The sequence below is a fragment of the Cryptotermes secundus genome, unplaced genomic scaffold (genome assembly GCF_002891405.2).
Source record: "Cryptotermes secundus unplaced genomic scaffold, Csec_1.0 scaffold671, whole genome shotgun sequence".
Classification (NCBI taxonomy): domain Eukaryota; kingdom Metazoa; phylum Arthropoda; class Insecta; order Blattodea; family Kalotermitidae; genus Cryptotermes; species Cryptotermes secundus.
In genome coordinates, this window is record NW_019724595.1 from 909496 (window position 1) to 933254 (window position 23759).

At 43.2% G+C, this 23759-nt stretch overlaps 2 protein-coding genes across 3 annotated transcripts in view; one reads left to right on the plus strand and one right to left on the minus strand.

Annotated features, from left to right (window-relative positions):
* LOC111862391 (tetraspanin-7) overlaps positions 1 to 16611 on the plus strand; it is a 37972-nt gene extending 21361 nt beyond the window's left edge. The window contains exons 3-5 of the mRNA XM_023847745.2: positions 7560 to 7730; positions 13283 to 13405; positions 16207 to 16611. Of these exons, the coding sequence (XP_023703513.1) occupies positions 7560 to 7730; positions 13283 to 13405; positions 16207 to 16362 (450 nt within the window). The 3' untranslated portion in view covers positions 16363 to 16611. The remainder of the gene's footprint in view (positions 1 to 7559; positions 7731 to 13282; positions 13406 to 16206) is intronic.
* The window catches only part of LOC111862389 (zinc finger protein 771), a 128170-nt gene that overhangs the window by 32620 nt on the left and 71791 nt on the right, over positions 1 to 23759 (minus strand). The window lies entirely within an intron of this gene.

Genomic DNA, 23759 nt, shown 5'->3' on the forward strand with positions numbered 1-23759 from the left:
AATTGGCGGACCAGGTGAAGTGTTTCTGCTTACGAGTGAGCATTCCACAATTTGTAACCTCTTCGACAGGTCGATGTTTCTACTGTGGCCAGTGGGTATACGGCACGACGTCTTGATTTTTGTGACCGATGCAGCCTCATATATTGTAAAAGCAGGCAAGTCAATAAAGTCGTTTTATACGAAATTGGTGCACGTTACTTGCCTAGCATATGCACTGCATAGTGTGATGGAGGAAGTGAGATAAAAAAATTTCCCCAAGTGGATGCTCTCGTGTCGTGGACGAAGATTTTCGTCAAGGCTCCAGCTCGTAAAATGCAGTTTAAGTCTATGGCTCCTGGTGTTCCACTGCCCCCGGAACCCGTCATCACAAGTTGGGGAACGTGGATTGATGCTGCAGTTTACTATTGCGATCATTTTCAGGTAGTGAAGAACACTGTAGATTCAATGAAGACGGAGGATGCGAGGGCAATTGAAGCTGCTCAGGAACAGTTCTCGTGCAGCGAAATGGAAGGACAGCTGGCCTTCATAAAGGCAAATTTCAGTTCCTTGACGGAAAGAATTAAATGCTTACTGGAGAAAGGAGCAACACTAGAAGATTCGCTAGCTCTGCTGAAAAAAATAACCAGTGATTTGGAGAAAGTGTCAGGGGACATTGGTAAAATGGTGTCAAGAAAAATGAAAAGTGTTCTGGATAAAAACTCAGGTTATGAAACATTATGCAGCATTTCTCGAATTCTGTCAGGAGAGTCCTTCAGCGCTCTCAGTACTGAAGAAGAACTTACTGCTAGTGATCTGGTACACTTCAAGGACGCTCCCACTGTGGCTGCAGATGTGGAAAGGAGTTTCTCCAAGGACAAGAATGTGCTGTCGGACAATACGCGCTCTCTCACTTTCGAGAATCTCCGCATGTTGACCGTCATCTACTGCAACTCTGAATGCGGTGGCACTTAAATGTTCGAATGCATACCGCATGTGTACATTTGATACGCATTCTAACACGATAGAAAAAATCGTATTAAAACAAATGTTCTCCAAGTATAATTAGAATGATCAAGTCAAGGAGGATGAGGTGGGCAGCTCATGTAGCACGAATTGGGGAGACGAGGGATGCGTATAGGATATTGGTGGGAAAGCCAGAAGAAAACAGACCACAGGGAAGACCAAGGCGTAGGTGGGTGGACAATATTAGAATGGATCTTAGAGAGATAGGATGGGATGTCATGGATTGGATAGATCTGGCTCAGGATAGGGAGCAGTGGAGGGCTCTTGTGAACACGGTAATGAACCTTCGGGTTCCATAAAGTGCTGGGAAATTCTTGAGTAGCTCCTGAATTGGCGGTTCCGCCAGAAGTGCTCAGCTCCATGAGTAAGTAAGTAAGTAAGTAAGTAAGTAAGTAAGTAAGCAAGTAATAGTAGATTTCCCATGACATGACGTTGCAGGTCGTTTTTTAACTTTTAGATAATTTTTCTGGATTTTTTCGGTCAGTTTTAAAATATTTCAGGTCATCAAAATCTGGGCCCTGGTGATAACACTCTAATGGTTACTGTAACTACGGCACATAAAATACAGATCTGTCTTCCGTCTTCTGTCTTGAATCGAGTCTATGTTACGACCGACGGTCAGTCGGCCAGTCTATCTTGGATTGAAGCACCCATCTGGGGCTTACATCCAGATCTTTACTACTGTCAGACATTTGCGGGTTTCACGTGGAGCGTTCTCTCTGACGAGAGGACGGTCTGTCGTTTACAATTGTTGCTGGTCCTTGCCAGCGCAGTCATTTTCGGGTCTGAGTCCCGTGGTATTCGCGACCATATTTTACTGTCTCAGGTTCGAGACTTCCCTTTTTGTCGCCTTCCTCTTTCTTCTGTCTTCTCTCTGACTTCTGGTTGTAACTGTCAGGCGGCCGTGGGGGCAGACACCCCCTCCAAGGGTGTCACTTTGCGTATTTCTCTTTTAAGAAATCGATACTGTGCAACCTCTGATTCGTTGCTGTCGTTATCGGCAGTGAACCATAGTAACTAGAACCGTTGCGCAACAATGGACAGCTATTCCTGACGCTAATCCTGCTAATCGTTTCCTAGAAACGACCCAATCTGTTACAATAATCTTCTTGTTCACCACTATTTGTCACCTTATTGGCTTCTACTGTTGTATCTTAGTTAAACTGATCGTTGTACTGGCCTTTCTTCGATGAGAAATGCATACAAAGATGTAAAAGCAAACCCCGAAGAATAAAGAGTCTTTGGGAAACCAAGGCGTAAAAAGAGAATAACACTAAAATGAATCTCAATAAATAAAATGTAAGAGTGTTGTCTAGGTTTATCGGGCTTAGGATAATGTTGCGTGGCGGGTTCTATACTGAAGAAGGGTGAAAATTACGGTTCCACAAAAGGTATGAAATGCCATGAATAGGCAAGCGACTGTCATCTTTTCAAGATAAATTATGCTCCATGAAGTTAGCTTAATTTTTTTCTTTTCGTCACGCTACAAGTAGCGACCCGAATGCAACGCCTCAGAGACAATGCGACTCATCTCTCGTGCCCATGTTGTGATGACGTATATACTAAAAGCGAAAGTAGCAGAGCAATCAGATCCTGTAGCACATTCATTAGTAACGGTGTCTGGAATAGCGGCTTTCATAGAAATCATAATTCTCGGTGCGTAAATCACATGTCATATGAGCAGCAAAAGTTCCTGCATTTATTAAAGTGTCGTAAAGCAAATTAGTAACATAAAAACACATATGATCATAACTAACAAACATGCTTAAGTGTAATGTCTGTTTCTATGTACTTACTTACTTACTTACATACTGCTTTTAACGTTTGGTTCCTTTAATATTCGCTTTTATACAATTCGTGATGAATCCGACTTCCACCGTTGACTGGGCATAGTTAACTCCTACAAAGTGAACTCTTTTATGGTTTTATTGTTTTGTCTGATTTTGTGTTTATACCTGACTGATGATGGTCATTTAATGACAAACACATAATGGCTACTACTAAAAATACACTCCGTTGCCTGTAGTCCGCAAGCGAACTATACCGACCGAGCGACCGCCGCTTGTTGGCGAAGTTAGCGCCAACTTTAGCGAATAGAGGGTGTCGCGTGGTCAGCGCAACGAAACCCCACGGCCGTTAATTTCGGTTCTCTAGACCGGATCCGCTATTTCCTTGAAATAGCTCCTGAATTATCCTCTCGAGACTGAGTGGACCCCGTTCCAGGCCCACTACTTCTAAAAAAAGTCTGGTAGCGCCGGAAATCGAACTCTGACCACTAGACCACAGAGGCCGTCTGAAATTATGCGTACGGAGATGACATACAGCATGGAATCGTATTGAATTCAGGATAGCCAATCTCCAAGCCGAGATTTTAACCTGGGCCCTACCGAATACGAAGCAGTAATATTGCCCACTCGATGACGAATCTGGGCTTGGACACTCTGCTTAATCACAACCACATTTAACACACTTAACGCTGCTCTCGCTTGCCCCACGTGCCCTTCAAACTGGATACATTTTAAAGTAGAAAGGCTATTCAGAAATTATAATAGGTTCTTACGTTACGGGTTAATAATTTTAACCTTAGCTGCTGTCGTAGTAACTCTTTTCGGAAGATAAACATTTCTAATTTCGAACAGGTTACAAAAAAATCTTAAAATAATTGTTTGTTTTTTCCATCTTCTCCAAATAAATAATTCGACAATGTTTAAAAGGGGTTACAGCTGGCTGCTTCCAAGCCCGTGTCCTCTAGACACTCATAATTAGCTACATAATTGGATTTATGAAACCATTACAGTTGAAATAACGTCCTCAAATTATCTACATAATCGCCACTCAAACTGCACTCTACAAAGTTTAAAGTGGCAACGCGCGCCATCTCTAGACATTAGGATGAGTTACAGCAATCCAGCTATATGATACTACCACAGATGGCACGACCATCTGGGAGTTCATCTCAGCAACTAGATCCACCCGTCGTCGACTACAACCAACTACATACAGATTACCTTAGTCTTGTGCGTAAGCATTGCGCAATGATTCTGTGCATACAAGAGGGACATAAGAGCCCTATATACATCGAGTAGAAGGCTGTAGGAACCAAATTATTCTGAGCTTGATGGCGTAAAAAATATATAGCTGTGGTAGTAGTTAACAAAATTAGTGACATGTTTTGTTAAATATGGGACTGTAGACCTTATTTGATATTGTAACGGCTTTGATCAACACATTTCTAGGAAACGGCTCCGTAAACACATTCAAACATGTAACAATGGGAGCTGTGTTCTCAGTAGACGAATTTTACGGCTAGTTACTAGGCAGCAGTCAGCGCGCCAATAAACTAGCTGTATGGCGATCACGTGGTATCACCTACAGATGCGTCGCGCAACAATAGAGGAAGCCGTGTTTTCTGCATCGTCCGTGCCGCGTCTTCATAACGGCGGTGTGTTTGCATCTGAGATGAAAAATCCCGTGTGGAGGCGAGATCGAATACCTCCACCGTATCCCTGCGAGTCGTAGGAGGCGACAAAAAGGGGAGTCGCGATTCTGTGACAGTAAAATGTGGTCGCGAGTCCCACGGGACTCGGACCCGAGATGATTGATTACGCTGGTGAGGACCAGCAGCAATTGTAAACGACAGACCCGTCCTCTCGTCAGAGAGAGCGCCCAATGTCAACAAACCCGCAACTGTCAGACAGTAATAAAAATCTGGTAGTAAGTCCCCAATGGGTGCTTTATTCCAAGACAGACTGGCCGACTGACAGTCGGACGTAACATAAGACTCAGACTCAGCTGAGACAGGATAAGTTGAGTACATAGTACTGAGTCAAAACTAGAAAGACTGGAGATAGGCTGGCGATAAAATTGGAGAACTGGGTGGAGTTCTGGAGAATCGGTCGTCCAAGGTGATTGAACAAGAAGGGGCGAGAAGACTTCGTAGTGATTTGAAGTGACAGTTTCTGTGTTTAGATCCGTTGCCAGGCGACGACTAATGGAAACTAAGAATCCTAGTGCGTGTACAACGGTGAACTGGGAAGTGTTGAAATCACCGAAAGCGCTGTACTGACTCTAATTAAGGGAGATTGTACCCGAAGTGCCAATAAATCCAATCATCTGATTTAGAACCCGTTAGCCCAGTATTTTCGTCAAGCGTATCCCTCTACACGCAACAATATTAAGAAAACGCGATCTATGCACTTTCCCTATTTCACCCCAATTAGGCGAAATGACACTAATATGAGCTGAGAAGAACATGTTGATACCACAAGTGATTTACTTCTTCCTCTCTGCAACCCTGAAACAAGTGCCATTTGTGGAACGCACCAAGTTACACAGCTCTGCACAGAGACGTGAGCCCGTCGACTTCTCCTCTGAGGAATAAGACAATAGTACATTTACGCCATGACCGCCTCTGTGGTCTAGTGGTCAGAGTTCCTGGCTACAGGTCCAGAGGTCCCGGGTTCGATTCACGGCGCTACCACATCTTCGGAGAACTAGTGTGTCCGGAATGGGGTCCACTCAGCCTCGTGAGGATAACTGAGGAGCTATTTCAAGGAAATAGAGGCTCCGGTCTATAAAACCGAAATTATCGACCGTGGGGATTCGTTGTTCTGACCACGCGACACCCTCTATCCGCTAAAGTTTGCACTAACTTCGCCGACAAGCGGCGGTCGCTCGGTCGATATAATTCGCTTGCGGACTAAAACCACGGATTTTTTTTTGTATGGTCTTATATGAAGTAGGCTTTGTCGTGGATCAGTGTGTTTAAGAATCAAAATTGTCCGTGAAATGTTCGTGAATCTTCGACGTCGAATTCAGAAAAATATGTTAAACGACTCAGGTGCTGGTCTTAGGACACAGGGATACGGATATAACCTCAAAATTGGGCGTTCTTTTTATTAAAAAAAAAACTCCCTACATTACCGGGTATTACCTCCATGCTCCTGTACGATTTCGTGGACACGAAGGGCAAATATCATTTTTATTTTATCTTATAATTTTTCAACTCAATTTATCTTCCCGAAAATGCTTTAACGCAAACAATTGTCCATAAAAGGCCATTGTACCAGCTACAAAGCAAAACTGTGCTTCGTTGCACAAGAAAGGATCAAATATTGTAACTTTTTCTCTGGTATAAAGCAAAAGGTCGATACATCAAAGCGTTTTGGTGTCCTCTAGGTCACCTACCGGTCTTCACGGACACCCAGCAGGAGCAACATAACCTCTCATACCGTCCCCTTATTTTCACACTGAAAGCGTTCAGACATGCATGCGGTAGCGTAGTTGGTTGAGGTACTATGCTTACAAACCGTAAGGTCGCGGGTTCGATTTCCGATGAGATCACTGGCTTTTTAAATTGACCTAATCCTTCCAGCCGCACTATTGCCCTGGGGTCGACATAGCTTCTAACAGAAATGAGTACGAGGAAGGTTCTTGGAATGTTCTTGGGGGTAAAGGGCGACCTGCGCGTAAGGCTGACAACCTCACTGCCATCTATGAGCTGACTGTCTAGAAAACGTGGGAGCCTCGACGTCTCACAACCCTATGAGCCTTCATGGCCTCTTACGAGGAAAATAAAAAAGAAACATGTATTTCCGGCGACTAAACTTCTATGGAGATATACGATTATTCTAATTTCAATTTTGCGTGTACATCGAGAGAACTTTGTATGTGAAGCTCGAAGAAATAATAACCAATGCTTTCTCCTAAACTGTGTCTACAATGTCTTTGATACTGCGTCCTCATCAGAGAGTGACGTACCTAGTTACGTCATTACTAAGTTACCGTGTAATCTTGTAGGCAGATTTCTACTTCTTGGAGGAACATATCTCCGTCCTTAGGCTGGAGTAGGTGGGGTGAGGAATTGGAAGGGTTATGAGGGAGACTACGTGGCTGTCACTCAGACCCACGGGAGGGGACAGAAGCTAGGGGAGACCGGTTCGGGCCAACAGGAGCGGTAAAGAGGGAAACCTTAGTTTTCAGGGCCACAATCCTGGGGATCAAATACGTTCCTCCGAAACGTCGTTACCGCTGCAAGATGTCACACCCCAGACGACAAAATACACGTATAAGAGACTGAAACTTGGCGGTGGTCAAGCTTACGGCAGTTCAAGTGACCAAGCTGCAGCTGTGGGATAAGATACGTAAGCAAGACATGATCTGCTCTGTAAAGCCTGGACTGACAGAGGACTTGTGTATATTGCAAAAGGAAGAATTCCAATAACGTGCTACATGTGCGATACGCACGCTTGACGAAAGGCCGAGCATGTTCATAAGAGACAAAGCCATCTTCTCGTCAGAGAGGACGTTACATAAGGGCTATGACCGCAAGGGTTCATTTGCAAAAAAAAAAAATTGTGGTCATGAGTCTCGAGAGGCTTGGCGTCATGACGAACTGACTAGCGGAAAACCACCAATCCCAAATTAACTTTGACTTTGACTAACCCAGAAGACAACAACCTGAACAATCACTGCCGTGAAAATCTTAAATTAGCAATGAAGAGTGAAATTTGGAATGTCGTTAATTTATCAGTGACCCACTATTCATTTTGTTTCAGTATGGAGGCTTCCTGCTGGTGATCTTCATGCTGGAAATAAGCGCCGGAGTGTCTGTCTACGTGTATCGAGAGAAGCTCCTGGAAGGCTTTGACAAGGGACTCAGCCAAAGTATTGCCACTTACACGACGGACCACGAGAAAGCCAGCGACTTCGACCTCATGCAGTCCACGGTGAGTACGGTACATCTGAAAGCACACGTTTCAAGAGCGCTCCCAGTTCGATGTTACGGGTTTGCAAAACTGAACTACAGAAACACCCGTATAATGGTGGCATACCTTTATCGGAAAATTGATCATGTTTCGTGAATGAAGGGACGCAGTACACGAAAACCCTTAAACGTGGAGAAACATACAAGTATAAAGGTAAAGACAGAGGAGATGCCTTCCTGCAAAATTCCGGTTGGCTGTCAGTAGACTATACGGCGTCACATCCCAGAACTCTTCATAGTCATTGCTGTTAGAACCTTAAGTGAAACGTCTTGGGGTTGGGGGAGTTGATTACCCTAACGTTGTGGCATACCTTCGTGGTGTAAGGGCTGACAAATATATTTAATAAGCTCGACTGAATTGTCGTGTTTGTTTTGTATTTGTTTCACTGAACTCAGTCGGTACAAGGACGAGCTAAGGGATGCATTACTGGGGTTCGACTCCCTGCAGGGGAAAGATTTTTCTCTTCTCCACGGCGTTCAGACCGGCTCTGGGGCCAACTCAGCCTCCTAGTCAATGAATACAAGGGGCTGTATCCCCGGGGGTAAAGCGGTTAGGCGTGAAGCTAACCACCCACTTCCATCAAGTGCCGCGTTCAAGAATGGTGGAGCTATCCCTCCACTCCCACATACGTCTTCATGGCATAGTACTTAATTCATTTAGCACAGGGAAAACTTTAACATTTTATACTGGATGCAGTAAATTGTGCTGTAACATCCAGGCGCTTGGAGCCCCGGGTGCGAGTAGTGTCTCGCATGTCCGTAGTAACCGTCTTCACACACACACACACACACTAGCGGGTCCTTCAGGTTTTCCAGCTAGAATATTCTGTATGTTGTTGCGTTAGGGGAATTTCACTGTCTATTGCTACCGACCTCTGGACATGGTATAAAAGGCTTGACCTTTAAGGCCTATATACATATCCTCATAATGGAAGTTGAAAATGATTTCCGTGAAGACAATCTAAGAGACTTCCTCGCAGCTACTGCCTTTGTCTTGTTTCTGAATAACCCGACATAATGAAAACTGTCAAGACGAGGGGCCTTATAGTTCACCTGAAGTACGCTTAGCCTGGTGGCTGAGAAAGTCTCGCTAAACAAAACACAACCATACACACATTCGGGGAACTACATGTTTCTAAGATTCAAGGTGTCATAGCGGTGGTCACGAAGAGTACTATAGTCTGGATATAGCGCTGAGTAATCTGTTGAAGGTCAACAGATGTTTCGGAGGAATGTGTCGCCCCCATCTTCAGGTTGGAGTTGCTGGGCTTGTCACGTGCTTTCATGCTGGTATCTTGTTCGGCTTATTAGAGCCTGAAGATGGAGACGACACGTTCCTCCGAAACATCGGTTTACTTTCAACGGACTACATGGCGCTATATCCCACAAGACAGTGCACCGGATGTCTCTTCGTTTGACAATCGTGTAGCGCTTCTGCAGCAAGGAGCAATTCAGTGCCGCCATGTTCTAACCACTCTGAAAGTGGCCAATCAGGATACAGCTGTTACATGATCATGACTGAATTCCCTAAAAGTCCGTTTAGCGCTATATCACGGAGACTGTGATTCGTGAGCAAGTTGAGCAATTTGCGAATGATTTAAACGAAACAAAAGCTAATATTCGGAAATTTAATTTAATTATTGATAATATTGTGACATGGCAGCTGAGTGACCGGAATAGTTGAGCTAGAAGAAATGGCCGTTGCTATGGAACGGCCGATAAACACGTGTCAGCGGCAATGTACACGTAGCGCCACAATAGAGAACTGCTGGAAACTGCGTTTCTAATGTGTCCGCCCCGAGGCTGCAAAGCGAGCATGAAGATAGAATAAAAATCATGGTCATGGATCTCAAGGAGACTGAAGCCAGGAATGACTGTGCTGTCGAAGACCGGCAGCAATTTAACCGACCCACCGATAAACCGGCAACTTATTCAGTCGAGAATGTGAGGACATTAGAGCCATGGGCTAGGCGCGAGACAATCACCAGCCGGCAACAACGGAAGCAGAAAACATTGTTGGGATATGTTACCAGCCAACGATGGGTGAAGACAGAGCAGACTGAGAAGGGTTAGTGCATGTTGTAGTGAATCGTAAAATGTGTGGATTAGCGATAGAATTATAATTACTTGCAGTTACGATTTATAAGAGTCCACTAAATTCACTAACCAATCTAAAACCCGTCTGAAGTCACTAAAATCGCGATAATATATACATTTAACCCAAATAAGGGGCCCAAACTCATGCGCTGTAACACGACTGTAAGCTACAGACTGAAACTGGACAATTCTGTACCGTCATCTTATGCGTTGTATATAAAGAATTTCTGAAAAGAAGTTCTGATGCCTACTTCCTCTCAGTGATGTTCAGGCCATATTCTGAGGGTGACCAGAGCTAGAAATTGCAAAAATATGCAGTTAAACGATGCACTTCCGTTCAAAACTCGAACTGATACGGATCCCACGAGACCAACGAAGTCTCGCACCGTTGCCAAGTTGGCAATTGCATAGAAATGGCTCACACAGATTCATAAACGTACTTACAAAAGTCTGTTTATGATCTGTCTCCAGCTTTAATGGTTCATTATTTACTGCTGTCACACTGAAAGTTAAGCAATCTTACTCATTTCCCGCGGTCATTGTGATCTTTAGACCTGCAGATTTTAAAGCATTACCTTAAAACAGATGAGGTCGGAATAGCTCAGTCGGTATAGTGAAGGGCTGCTGGCTGGACAACCGGGGTTCGTTCCCGGCGAGTTAAGAGATTTTTCTTTTCTCCACAGCGTCCACATCGGCCCTGGGGCCCAACCAGCCTTCTATCCAATGGGTACCGGGAGCCCTACACCTTGGGGTAAAGCGGCCGAAGCATGGAGCTGACCACTCAGCCCCATGTAGTTCCCAGGTCAAGAATAGTATACCTTTAGTCCCCCATACGTCTACACGACGTGATGCTTAATTAGTTAAGCACAGATACAGCTTTTCCATTTAAAGTGCTATGATGGTGTACCTGCCCAGCCAGCTCGAAAACAGAAATCATTCTCGGTTCCATGTCGGGGAATGAAATGTAGCTCTCCTTTCAATGTTTCCTTAGAAAGCGAAACGCCACTGGAATACTCTGTGTTGTCTTCTCGTCATTTCGATATTTATTGGGAAGGACACTGAGATGTATCACTAGGTTAAGCGTTACGGACTAATTCAATTAACGCTTACAATTTTAAGTCACCCCCCGTTTCTCTCCTCTTTCGCTTCATTCAGTAAAGAGGGCCAATGGAAAGAAGCCCGGAACAGTTACCAACATTTTCTGCGCGCTTCGGCATACAATTAGCCTGCTGGGAGAGCAGCACTGCTTACAACTCTATACGTTGGGTTGCCTAAGAAAGGGGAACAAATTTTATTTTGAAGAGTTCAGTTCTCTGGGATATAATACGGTGAAGTCCGTTGAAATCAACGGACATTTTGGAGGAATATTTCGCCTCCATCTTCGGGGTCGAAGAATAAGCCAAGCAAGAAACCAGCGTGAAGGCAGGTGGCAAGCAGAGAAACGTCGTTGACTTTCAACGGACTACACGGCGTCACATCCCAAAGTCAGAACCTTCAAATCACCACTGTGAGAATCCCAAATCCTCAAATCTTAATTCCTTGTGGAGGCAGGTTCGATTACCTCCACCGTAGCCCTGTGAGTCGTAGGAGACGAAGAAAGGGAACCCAGTGCCTGGGGGTATAACGGGGTCACCCTGTTCCTGGGGGATATAAATATGGGCCCTGGCTCTGTAGGTTGGGGGAGTCTCGAATCTGAGAGAGTAAAATGTGGTCATGAGTCATGAAACATGACTTCCTCACCATTCTCTGCCCCGCCTGGTTAACCAAGGCTTCCGTTTTACTAGTACCTCTTTCTCCCTCGCTCGACTGGATAGGAGGTTGCCCAACAAAACTCATAGATTTTAATCAGATGTGCATTTCTGGTACTAGTGCCGAGGTCAAGAATACTTGTATCTATACACCCACTCTGCCCATCACAGTGGCCGCGCGGTCTGAGGCATGAAGAGTCTTCGCTCGCTCGAACGCTGGGATCGTAGTTTCGAATCCCGCTCAAGGCATGGATGTCTGTGTGCGTTTATTCTGCGTTTGTGTTGCTCCGTGTGTAGGTAGAGGCCTCGAGACGTGCTGATCCCCCGTGCAAGGAGTCCTACCGACTGTGTATAGAATCAAGAAACTGAAAAAGCGGCCAAGGTCCAACAAATGACTGTAGAGCCACAGAGAGATATGCAACCACTGCCCACGCGCTTCATTACGCCTAATTAGTTAAGCATAAGATAACCTTTGTCGGTAGTCAACGATTTTTTTCGTTAAGTCATATAATCTTCATGTAATATACATGGCACATGTATATTTGCCGTATCACGGGCATATTGTCACGTGACCAGACACGGGGTTTGGAGTGTTAATTGGATTTATTTGACCCTTATAACTCGTAATTACAGAAGATTGCAACACTCTCGCTAATTTACATGATCTACAAATCACAACAACTACGGCCCACACAAAGTTTTCTGTTTCTTATTCTGCTGTCAGTAGTCGTTGCTAGATAACGGCTGCTAACAATGGAGATTCTTCATGGTCAACTGCGAACTGTCACTGCTCCTTGTAATTCGCGACTACTAACCGCGGACTCCGACATCCGCGTATTATTTCGCTAAAAACAACGATGCCTTAGAGACCAGCCTTGTCCCCATCATCAGGATCTGACTTTAGTAATTAAATTACATTTTAGTAGGAGAATTTCATTCATTCCTATATTTTTCAGCCATAACGACACTAGCGCTGTTGTGAGCGGAACTATACTAGGTACCATTCGAGTGCAGAGTCAGGGTAAGTGAATGAAACAGGGGCGATTGGACTTTATAATTTAGGATTTATTGTGGAGGAACAGCTTCTGGATATGAAAGCTGCGAGTATACTGAAGAATGAATCACGGACAACAGAAAATGGGTAAGTACCCAGTTTTTGCATTGAGTAAGAGCTAAAAACTCCTAACCATATTATCATGTTTCCTAACATTGCACAAGGACTCGGGATTCGCTCGGCCATGGCGGGCTCCACTGAACACTGCAATGAAACTCCGAATTCCATATATAAAATAAAAGATGAGGAAATTCTTGATCAGCTAAGCGACTGTCGCTTTCTCAAGACGTTCTCCGATACTTGCAATTATTATTATTATATGTCTCATTTTACAAATTTTCGGAAAGAGTGTGTCGCGTGGTCAGCGCAACGAATCCCCACGGCCGTTAATTTCGGTTTTCTAGACCGGAGCCGCTATTTTTCCATTCAGGTAGCTCCTCAGTTATCCTCACGAGGCTGAGTGAACCCCGTTCCGGACGCACTACTCAGAAAATCTGGTAGCGCCAGATAAGCGGCGGTCGCTCGGTCGATACAGTTCGCTTGCGGACAACAGACCACGGAATTTGTTCATATTTGTATATTAGTGCGCACTAACAAAAGCGCCTTCTCTTCCAGCTCCACTGCTGCGGCAACAAGAAGTACGAGGACTGGTTGAATTCCTCCTACCACCGGGTGCCGCCGTCATGCTGCATTCACGAGGGGTGTAAAACGGACGATCCAGATGCCATCTACAAGCAGGTACGAGACTAAACTGGAACCGCAAGTACAAAGGCGGAGTGAGTGAATTCGTTCAGGGGCCGTTTATCCATAACTTCACTATTTTTAGCTCATATTTCTACGTTGTTGTTTGCGACGTATAGACTCAACTACCAAAATATTCACGACTCCCTTTTCCTCGGGATTTGGCCAACAAGTCTGAAGTCACGCTCCGCCACTGTTTATTTCTGAAACTACGCTGACAGATTTCCTGTTATTTCACTGTCTGACCTTGTTTATTTGGAGGCTGAGTCCTGTTACAACACCCATTTGCGCAATAAAGAATTTTTTGTATTGCGTCTTTGAAAGTAGTCGGATCCGATTAAAATGGCAACGCCGAGCCTTTCAAGATCAAGGTCATTTGAAAAGCTGCTTCTGGTCCAGTGTTAAACAAATGCAGCTTTGTGTCTGAAGCCGTATTGTGAACAAGGTGCAAGCTGGAGCGATTTTTAAATACATGTACAAACGTCACATTTGTTCCCATCAGTTAGGTCTATGAAACTGTTTCAGTCCAGTCTTTACGGTGTTACTGCTCTTGCTGTATATTTATGAGCATGATAAATAACCGTCTGGTTTTTAGGACGGTGCGTGAAGACCAAGAGAATTGTCATGCTGTGTCTCCGTGAAAGATATGCTTCAACAAATCGTCACGTTTCCTGAAACTGCTCTCCACAGCTTCTCACAACGCGCTCCAGTTCACATCCTGGAAGAGCAAGCGAAGCTAGCTCGTAGAATACCGGCCCAGACGGCGCTGCATTATGAAAAGTCTAACTACTCGGTAACCCAAACAGTATTCCAGTTTCTTGCACAGCAAGGCCTGTATAAAACGGAACCTTAGTTAGATGGAAACCTATCTTTATCGGAATCTCTGGCCTGCAACATAAGTTTATCACTAACAAACGGGAAACACGTAACGTGCGAACGGGAAGAAGAGAACAAAAATGTAACGGGCAACAGTCTGAACATTTGCTGTGTCATGTTCATATGATCCTGTTCTGTAGTGTGCTTTTTGGAATTTATCCGGAAAGAAAGATTCCTGTCAAGAATGAGAAGGAAATAAGCCCAGTCGTAAATAAAATTGTGCAAAATTCTTAACGAACAGCTGAAGAAATTGTAGATTCCACCAGTGCTTCGGTAACGGAACAATGCACGTGACTTGAGTCAGATGCGAGTATGAGTATGTACTCTGCAGTAATCTAGAAAATAGTACAGTGTGTATTAAGCAAATTCGGTCTTAACTGAAGAGAAGCAGAGGCATCTTTGCATTCTACTGCACATACAGTTCATTGGGTGTTTGCCGCCAATCAGTTCGTCTTGGCGCTAAGGCTTGTGGTCATAGCCATTATGTAACATCCTGTCTGACGAGAAGATGGTTTTGCCCCTTATGAATATCCTCGGCCTTTTGTCAAGTGCGCTTACCGCACACATAGCATGTTATTGAAAATTCTTCCTTATGCGACATATACGAGTACAAGTCCTCTATCAGTCAAGACATTGCAAAGCAGGTCATGCCTGTCTTACGTATCTTATGCTACAACGGCACCTTAGTCACTTGAACGGTCGTAAGCTTGACCACCGCCATGTTTCAGGCTCTTATATTTTAATAGTTCATTATACTCATGTGTATGTATATTCTGCTTTTGGGCAAGCACAATATTGCATATATTTTCGCCTACTGTTTTTCAGGGAACTAAGTGAGACTGAGGTGGATATGGTATAGTAACTTCATGGAGCTGGGCCCTTCTTGAGAAGCCGCCAATTGTGCAACTACTCAAGAATTTCCCCATATTTTGTGCAACCAGAAGATTCATTACCATGCTCACAAAAGCCCTCCACGGGTCCCTACCCTGAGCCAGATCAGTTCAGTCCATATTACACCATTCTATTTCTCTATGATCCATTTTAATATTATCCTTCCACATGTGTCTTTGTCGTCCTAATGGTCTCTTTCCTTCTGGCTTTCCCAGACGATATCCTATATGCATCCTTCTTCTCTCCCATTCGTGCTACATGCCCTGCCAATCTAATCTTCTGTGATTTGTTCATTTTAATTATACTTGGCGAAAAGTACAAGTTATGAAGCTCCTCATTATGCAGTTTTCTCCAACGTACCGTCACTTCATCTCTCTTCGGTCCAAATAATCTCCTCGGCACCCTGTTCTCAAACACTCTCGGTCTGTGGTCCTCTCTTAAGGTCAGAGACCAACTTTTATACCCACACAAAACCACAGGCAAAATTATGGTTTTGTATATTATAATTATTACATTTTCAAACAGCAGACGAGAAGACGAAAGTTTTTGGACTGAATGGTAGCAGAATATGATATACAACATGAACAATAATAACAAGGAACTGTAAAATTCTCCAACATTCGTAAAAAAGATTATCAAGTCTTATACAACGCACATTCAATTTCAGTACTCAGCAGGGAGAACTGAGATCAGACATCCGGTTTGAAGCAGGTCGTATAGCTCAGTTGGTATAGAGACAGGCTACGGGCTGGACAACTGGGGTTCGTTTCCCGACAGCGGCAAGAGATTTTTCTCTATTCCAGAGGATCCAGACCAGCTCTGGGGCCCATTCAGCGTCCTATCCAATGGGGGGTGGTCCCCAGGAATAAAGTCGCTGGGGCGTGAAGCTGACCACTCAGCTAAATTTATTGCCGTGGTTAAGAATGATGGAGATATGCTTCAGCTCCCCCATACGTCTTCATGGTCCTGTGTTTAATTAACGAAGCACAGGGCCAAATTTACTTTTCACGATTTTCTGATATATGTTTCAGGGTTGCTTCAACAAAGTGGTGGAGTTCTTGAACGGCAACATAGGATCGGTGGGCGGGTCAGCCTTGGGGGTAGCATTCTTCCCCCTGGTGGGTGTGATTCTGGCCTGCTGCCTGGCTAAGAACATCAACAAGGCCAAGTACGAGCAGATGGCATGAGAGCAGCTGGACGCAGAACAGGACCACAGTCTGCCCTCCTTAGATGACCTCTTCGCTCCTCCTCTACAATGATCAACTCGGAAAATGTCTACATCAAAGCGAGTGACTTTTCAATAATATTATAGTTTTTTTTGTCTTCTCCAGAATCGATACATATTAACATAACTCTGCTGCGCTTTGAATACTAAAAACAGCAACCAGTATGAATCTGTTAATCATTCTTAACCATTAAACCAACCCTAATTTGTCGGTTGGTAAACTGTATAGCTAGACAGTGGTTTTCAAAACGTGGTCCGCAGACCCGTATAGTCCGCGAAATTATTTTTTTCTTCCTAGTTTAAGTTAGAAAAAATATGTTATCGAATATTTGCAATATTTTGCTTTTTCTTTACTTGGAATAATGACGCAACAAATATTTTGGATTCGAAATTTCGTGTGGATATTAACGCTAGTTATATAAAGAAATGTCTGCCGTGTGGAGCGATTAGAGGCCGTTGAGTGTGCAGTATGTTGCTAGGGGTACGCGGACTCGAAAAGTTTGAGAACCACTGGATCAGAATAATTTTATCTCTTAATTTAACGCGAAAAACATCTCTGGGAAGCTCAGAAATCAAATATTTTATTGCCGGTCCTGGAACGGCAGTAAGACCCTTACAATCGCCATAAAGTTTAGTTTCTTTCGCAGTAGTGATCTTGTATCATGCCTAAATATGAACATACTTTAGCTTTGATGTCGTTTGTTGGAAACTGTTTCCAATCGTGGGATCTGGCAGACAACTTGAAGTATGAGGAAATAAAACCATACATTGTAATATCTTGAATTCGCACTCTTTATAAGGTTACAGACGGAGCAATTGATTGGTTCTGTAGAATTAAAAGTGTTACAGAGTTTCCGCTCTACAAACTGATTCTATTTAAAGATGGCGTCCTGGATCAGGTGACCCCTCGATCTCTGTACATATTCAAGTTCTCGCAACTTAATAAAGCAAGTCCTTCAGTGATGTTTCACAATTACTATTCGTTCATGTCAGACGGGTCTTGATTCTAAATGTGAAAGCAAACTCTTAGGCAGAATATAGACTAGGCCTAATATTTCTCTGTATTCATTTATCAGTAATCTGTCAGACGACAGGGACACAGTCTCTTCCAAAACAGTTCCTCCACTTAATGCGATCTCAAACTTCTCCTTCAATTAAAATATCCACTTCTGTCTTACGTCTTCTTCCTCGTCTTCTGGGCACGTCTATCCGCCCTCCGGTTTCTTTTGTCATGGTATCTCTGTTTTTGGAAAGAGACTATCCAGGAAAAGTGATAATATGGTAGTTTTTCCATTTGCTTTCCACATCGCAGTACAGCAGCCGTTCAAACCACTCCGGTCACGCCTGTTGCTATACGAACTTGAACCATCTCGAGCATCATTTGCTCTGTGCTTCAAGTCGCTGCTGATGACGCTGCTTCCGGCATCAGTTTTTGATGTCTCTCTTCGTCTGATGCCTACCCTTTGACCTGTCCAGCAAGGGAGGCCCTGCCAGTAGCTACGCTACCGCTGGTATAGCTCTCAGGGTCCTTGGCATACTCAAACCCCCTCACCACGATAAGGTGGAGACACCAACGAGGGGGTCTCTGTATTACTGGAACATTAATTCATCTTCTCTGTTTGGTCAAGGTCAGCTGCTTACAACCACTTTATCCCTTACTGTACAGATGAGCACTATACCAGAAGATGCCATCATGTTTCCAGCAACTCCAAGTGCTGTATGAATTCCACCGCCTTAGGAATATATGTCTCTATATTATGGACAAACATTCTATTCCAAAGTCACTTTTAAAACCTCGCTGTTGTGCAAATGTAATTCAAAATATAATTCTTACGCGATAAATACTATTGATAAAAATATCTCATTGTTTGGCAATGACACGTGTACGAGTATTTATTTCACTTAATCGTTTCATGTAACTTACACGAATACGTATCTTACCTAGCTTCATCCTAGTAACTTTGTAGCTTAGGTAACCTAAAACATGGTGTCAATATATATTGGCCAATCCTGCAGGCTGTGTGACATACCACAGTCATGCACACAGCCTGGCAAAACTAATGCAGGTGATTCTGACCTCAGTGGCGGCTCGTAGTTACTGAACCTGATGAAATTTTATTTTGATGACTCTTTTCTCTCGAAGAATGTAACATCCTCTGAAGGCAACTACGGGCGAATTCTACGATGCAGACAATAAAGATAACAAAATTTGACTTATTTTTCTCTCTTCTTTTGCTAAGTTTCTTGTATGTATGTATTACCCAGTGACAAAGAAAGCACAGGTAAGAATCTTTCTTTTTAAATCTGTCTCAAAATCTATTTCCCAAATAAGTTTTCGACATTGATGAGCCATGCATGATATGTATACAGTTGCCGTCTTGTAGTGCACTCAACTTCACCTGTTACTTCACGACATGTTTCGGCAGCATAGTGCCATCATCAGGTGCCCTAATTACGCTAATCCATTGCACTGCTTGCCTTTATAAAATTATTTAAATAGTGTTTAAAAAGTGCGTATTTGTCAACTATAATAAATTTACACAAACTAAAACTTGTTAAGATTATTCAACTNGATGAGCTATATTAGCTGCATGTGACTGGCCTGAAGCAAGAGGTAACGCTGTCCCAGAGGACTGAGTAGCCCCAGAACAGAGCAGCGTGACATTTCCACCACGTCACATCAGTTTAACAAAATAACCTGCATATACCTTCCACTAGTTGCCCATACTATTTCTACAGTTGTCGAACAGATTGGGGTCAGTGAGCCCCCAGAATTTACATCTCTGAATTGTAGGAGGCACATGAACAGGTACAGAATATGAATAGGGGGATTTGCAAAGAAGAGCCGTCATTGGAGGAAATCATTCTCTAAATTCACGATAAATTATAACAAAAATGCATACGCACAGTAGTGCCACTGCAGTAGCAATTATATGTGATAATATTAAAAGCGTTTTGTACAAGTAACTACCCCTTATGAAAAATAGACAGTATTTTTATAGGACTGGTTACGCCCTGATTATTATGTTGATGTTAGCCTAAAAACTGAATATTAAGAAGCATCTTATATAATATTACTCATTCAAACTTTATTACACACTACTTGAATGTTAATGGTGTACTGGACAGAGCTGTAGTGCATGTCCTGTCATTTAATATCACATCTGTTAAAGCTTGTCAGAGTGTTAATGAGAAGTCTTTTGACGAAACTGGGATCTCGCCTCAAGCATGTGCTGTGGGTATAGCAAGCAATCAACAGTTTTTCTTTAACTGTTTCAATCAATTTAAAATATTAAGCGCTACATAAATAAACTTTGTAATGTTAATAGTGGTATAATACTAATCTTCATATGAGCCTTTATGTAGGCAGTGTAATTCAAGTTATAGGACGATATGCATATTCTGTGAACTGCTTTAGATCCCTTTAGCATAAATGTGACGTGAATTCGTGTTTGCGGGTATAGCCTACTATTCAAGAATTAATACAGAATATTATATTTAAATAAGTAAATAAGCTTTAAATTTGAACACTACTCTCTTCTCGCATGAGGAGACATGCAGTTTGGTACATGGGTACAAATGTTTCGAAGTAATATGCTACATCCATCTTCAGGACAAAAGAATAAGCAGAAGACCATGATGTGTAGACACAGAAGCATGGTCCACGCTGGGAGCCTTGGTTTCTCAAATGTGCGTCCAGTTCGGGGTTGTACTCACTGTAGATGCTGCTGCAACACTAGTTGAGTCATTCGAAGGTTGTCCGTAGCTGCTTGTGATCTGCTTTGGTATCGCATTGAGTTCGTGCATGCTGCTATTATCAGCTGCCGCGTTGACTAATGCGTTCTATGCTTCTGTGGATGCTCTCTCGGTTTCTTCACTCGACTTTCTGTTGTGCAAAGTCTCTCTTCCGGCCACAGATAGTCCGGAGTGATCTGTCATGTTGTTACTGACTCTGCATAGATGAGTTCTCATGTTCATATTTAGTACGTACTGTTCTTCAAGCTCGCTTCAAGAAGCATGTCCGAACAAGCTCTAGAAGCTTGTGACGACAGTGCATCAGTGCAAACAAAGTTTCTGGACATTATCCATTGTCCTGTTTACATTTGAAAACATGAAGTTTCGGAGACTGCATTCTGCCTCCGCATTTGTTGCATGCCCAAATATGTTGCAACCGCGGACGATGGCATTTCCTGTTCACAGTTTCTCGGCCTATTTCTGGTATCCGCTTCAATTTTCCCTTGCAACTACTGCTGCAGTACTCTTATCTGGGCAGATTTTCATCTTCCATTTGCATTGCATATCTTCGTGGTCAGACGTCTCTCCATATATCATTTGACCCTAAAGAAAATTCATGAGCAATTCCTGAGGGAAACTACTTCGCTCACGAATTAAAGATATGTTATTTTATGGATTCCATCTGCCCAAATCTGCAAAATCTTCCTGTTTAATGTCATGTTACACTGTAATGTTAGTTCGGCACTAAGCTTATTCACACTATGTTTTGGAGAAAATTGCGAGGATGGGAAGGAAACGTGCATTTCAAATCCTTAAAAATAAATATCCTGAAATATTTTTAACGTAATTTCTCCTGTTTTGGCAAATATCCAGTTTCTCATATTATAAAACATTACATTCTACAACCTAACATATTTTACGAAATACTATATTTTAAACTCTACAATTTTTAATACGTTTCACTAGAATAATCTGATAATATACAATGTATTTCCATGTGTCAAGTTTCTGTAAGAAATGTTTTGCTGCTCGTCAAATTATAAGAGTGTTCCATGTTTCATTCTTAGCCATGTGTAAATAGACTTTAAGTGTGTATATTCACAAAGAAGCAATTATCTTGTACTTATGGTTTGACGTCTGTGGCCTGTTACTGTGTCGTCCGTATGGTGCACGCGTCGTGCCGCTGGAACGTAAGGGGGCAATGTCTGGGCAGGCTTTTTGTTCACCTGTTTAATGGACTGAAAATACGTATATGGATAAAAACGTTGCACGACCTCAAGAATTTTGCAGTCTACTTCTGGGCACGAGTTACCACAGATTTCTGCTCGGCTTAGAAAAAAAGAGAAAAGGTAAGAATCACTTCCACTTGACACACAACTGGCATCAAGTGCTACAAACCAGACAGGAATAATGACCACAGAATTGCAACCCTTGCCTATATTAAATTTCACACTTGTACGATGCAATTAGGCGTTGTCATTTGGCCTCAAAATGCGTAAGTTCCGAAATAGATTATGCGAGACTAGGTACAATTAGGCGTAATATGATTAGTAGTGCATGGCATATGATAAATATACAGTAATCGATAAACAGCTTAAGTAATCAAAACACTATAACTGCACATAAAATTCTTTCCGCAGAAGATGATGTCCTAGGCTTTCAACTGTTTAAAAACTGGGGGCATGAAAAAAAAAGGTGCACAGACTCCTGCTATTCCTGTACTTGAAGTTCTTAAATATCCTATTGACGGTATCTGTCAATGTTGTACATATTACGCTGTATTATTTCCTGAAATTTTCCTTACTTATTAACGAATAATACCAACTAATATCGCTCTCATTGCCGGGTACAACAAGGAGATTCTCTTTCATTTGCCGCCAACACGAAAACTAAAAGCTTTAAGAAACCCCGTCTAGAGAGCGTGACTGTGCACACTTACACATTATGGACAAGTTAAATGAGAGTACAAAACTGCTCGGATATCCAGTTTTTTCTTCATTGCTAGTGGGGTGGGACTAAGTCCCTTGTACAGCGGCCACTTCTGGCCTATTGTGCCAGCCCCAGATGATAGGTGAGGGTGATTGTGGAGCAATTGGTGGAATGAAGATTTGCAAGGGAAACCGAAGTACTCGGAGAAAACCTGCCCCAGCGCCACTTTGTCCACCACAAATCCCACTTGACCAGACCCGGGATCGAACCCGGGCCGCCGCGGTAGAAAGCCAGCGACTAACCGTTTGAGCTATGGCGCGATCTAGGATATCCAGTTAGATCTCCTACAACTAATCTACTAATCTACGCTTATATCTGCTTCAGAATGTCTCTCTTCCACAGGACCTAGCTACACACAGAACACTACTGGTGTCTTATTCAAGCACAACGCCATGACCCCAAATTAGTCAGAAAGGAAGCTCCCGTTAATTCAGAGTTTGATTTAAATTCTTTAACTGTTCTGTGAGACATAACGAAAACATTCTTGCAACAGGCACAGCCAATCATTTACGTAGATACGGATTGCCATTATCAGACGCTAGCAGAGAAACGCTGTCCAAAGTGGCAGAAAGCACTACCAGACACTGGCAGCGAAACCATGTGCAAAAGTGGCAGAAAGCACTACCAGACGCTGGCAGAGAAACACTGTCCAAAGTGGCAGAAAGCACTACCAGACATTGGCAGAGAAACACTGTGCAAAAGTGGCAGAAAGCACTACCAGACATTGGCAGAGAAACACTGTGCAAAAGTGGCAGAAAGCACTACCAGACATTGGCAGAGAAACACTGTGCAAAAGTGGCAGAAAGCACTACCAGACATTGGCAGAGAAACACTGTGCAAAAGTGGCAGAAAGCACTACCAGACATTGGCAGAGAAACACTGTGCAAAAGTGGCAGAAAGCACTACCAGACATTGGCAGAGAAACACTGTGCAAAAGTGGCAGAAAGCACTACCAGACATTGGCAGAGAAACACTGTGCAAAAGTGGCAGAAAGCACTACCAGACATTGGCAGAGAAACACTGTGCAAAAGTGGCAGAAAGCACTACCAGACATTGGCAGAGAAACACTGTGCAAAAGTGGCAGAAAGCACTACCAGACATTGGCAGAGAAACACTGTGCAAAAGTGGCAGAAAGCACTACCAGACATTGGCAGAGAAACACTGTGCAAAAGTGGCAGAAAGCACTACCAGACATTGGCAGAGAAACACTGTGCAAAAGTGGCAGAAAGCACTACCAGACACTGGCAGCGAGACCATGTGCAAAAGTGACAGAAAGCACTACCAGACACTGGCAGCGAGACCATGTGCAAAAGTGACGGAAAGGAGTGTCCATGATTTGTAAAAGCGTACAAGAATTGGAGAAAGATAAAGTATTTGTAACATCTTGACATTGTAAATAACTGGGGAGAAGGAAAGGCCAAATGTTGGTCACGACATCAATAAATATTAGCTTAAGCCCAGGCCTCATTTACTTTAAAATATGAAAGTGTTCGACATTTCCGTTGGTAATTTATATGCACAGAAATAGCTCAGAATTCCATGCTTAATCACGGTACTGAAGGGATTCTGTTTACCCTTACATGAAGTGGAGACAATTTTTTATTCCTAATAATGATAACTTGATGGTCCTTTCAA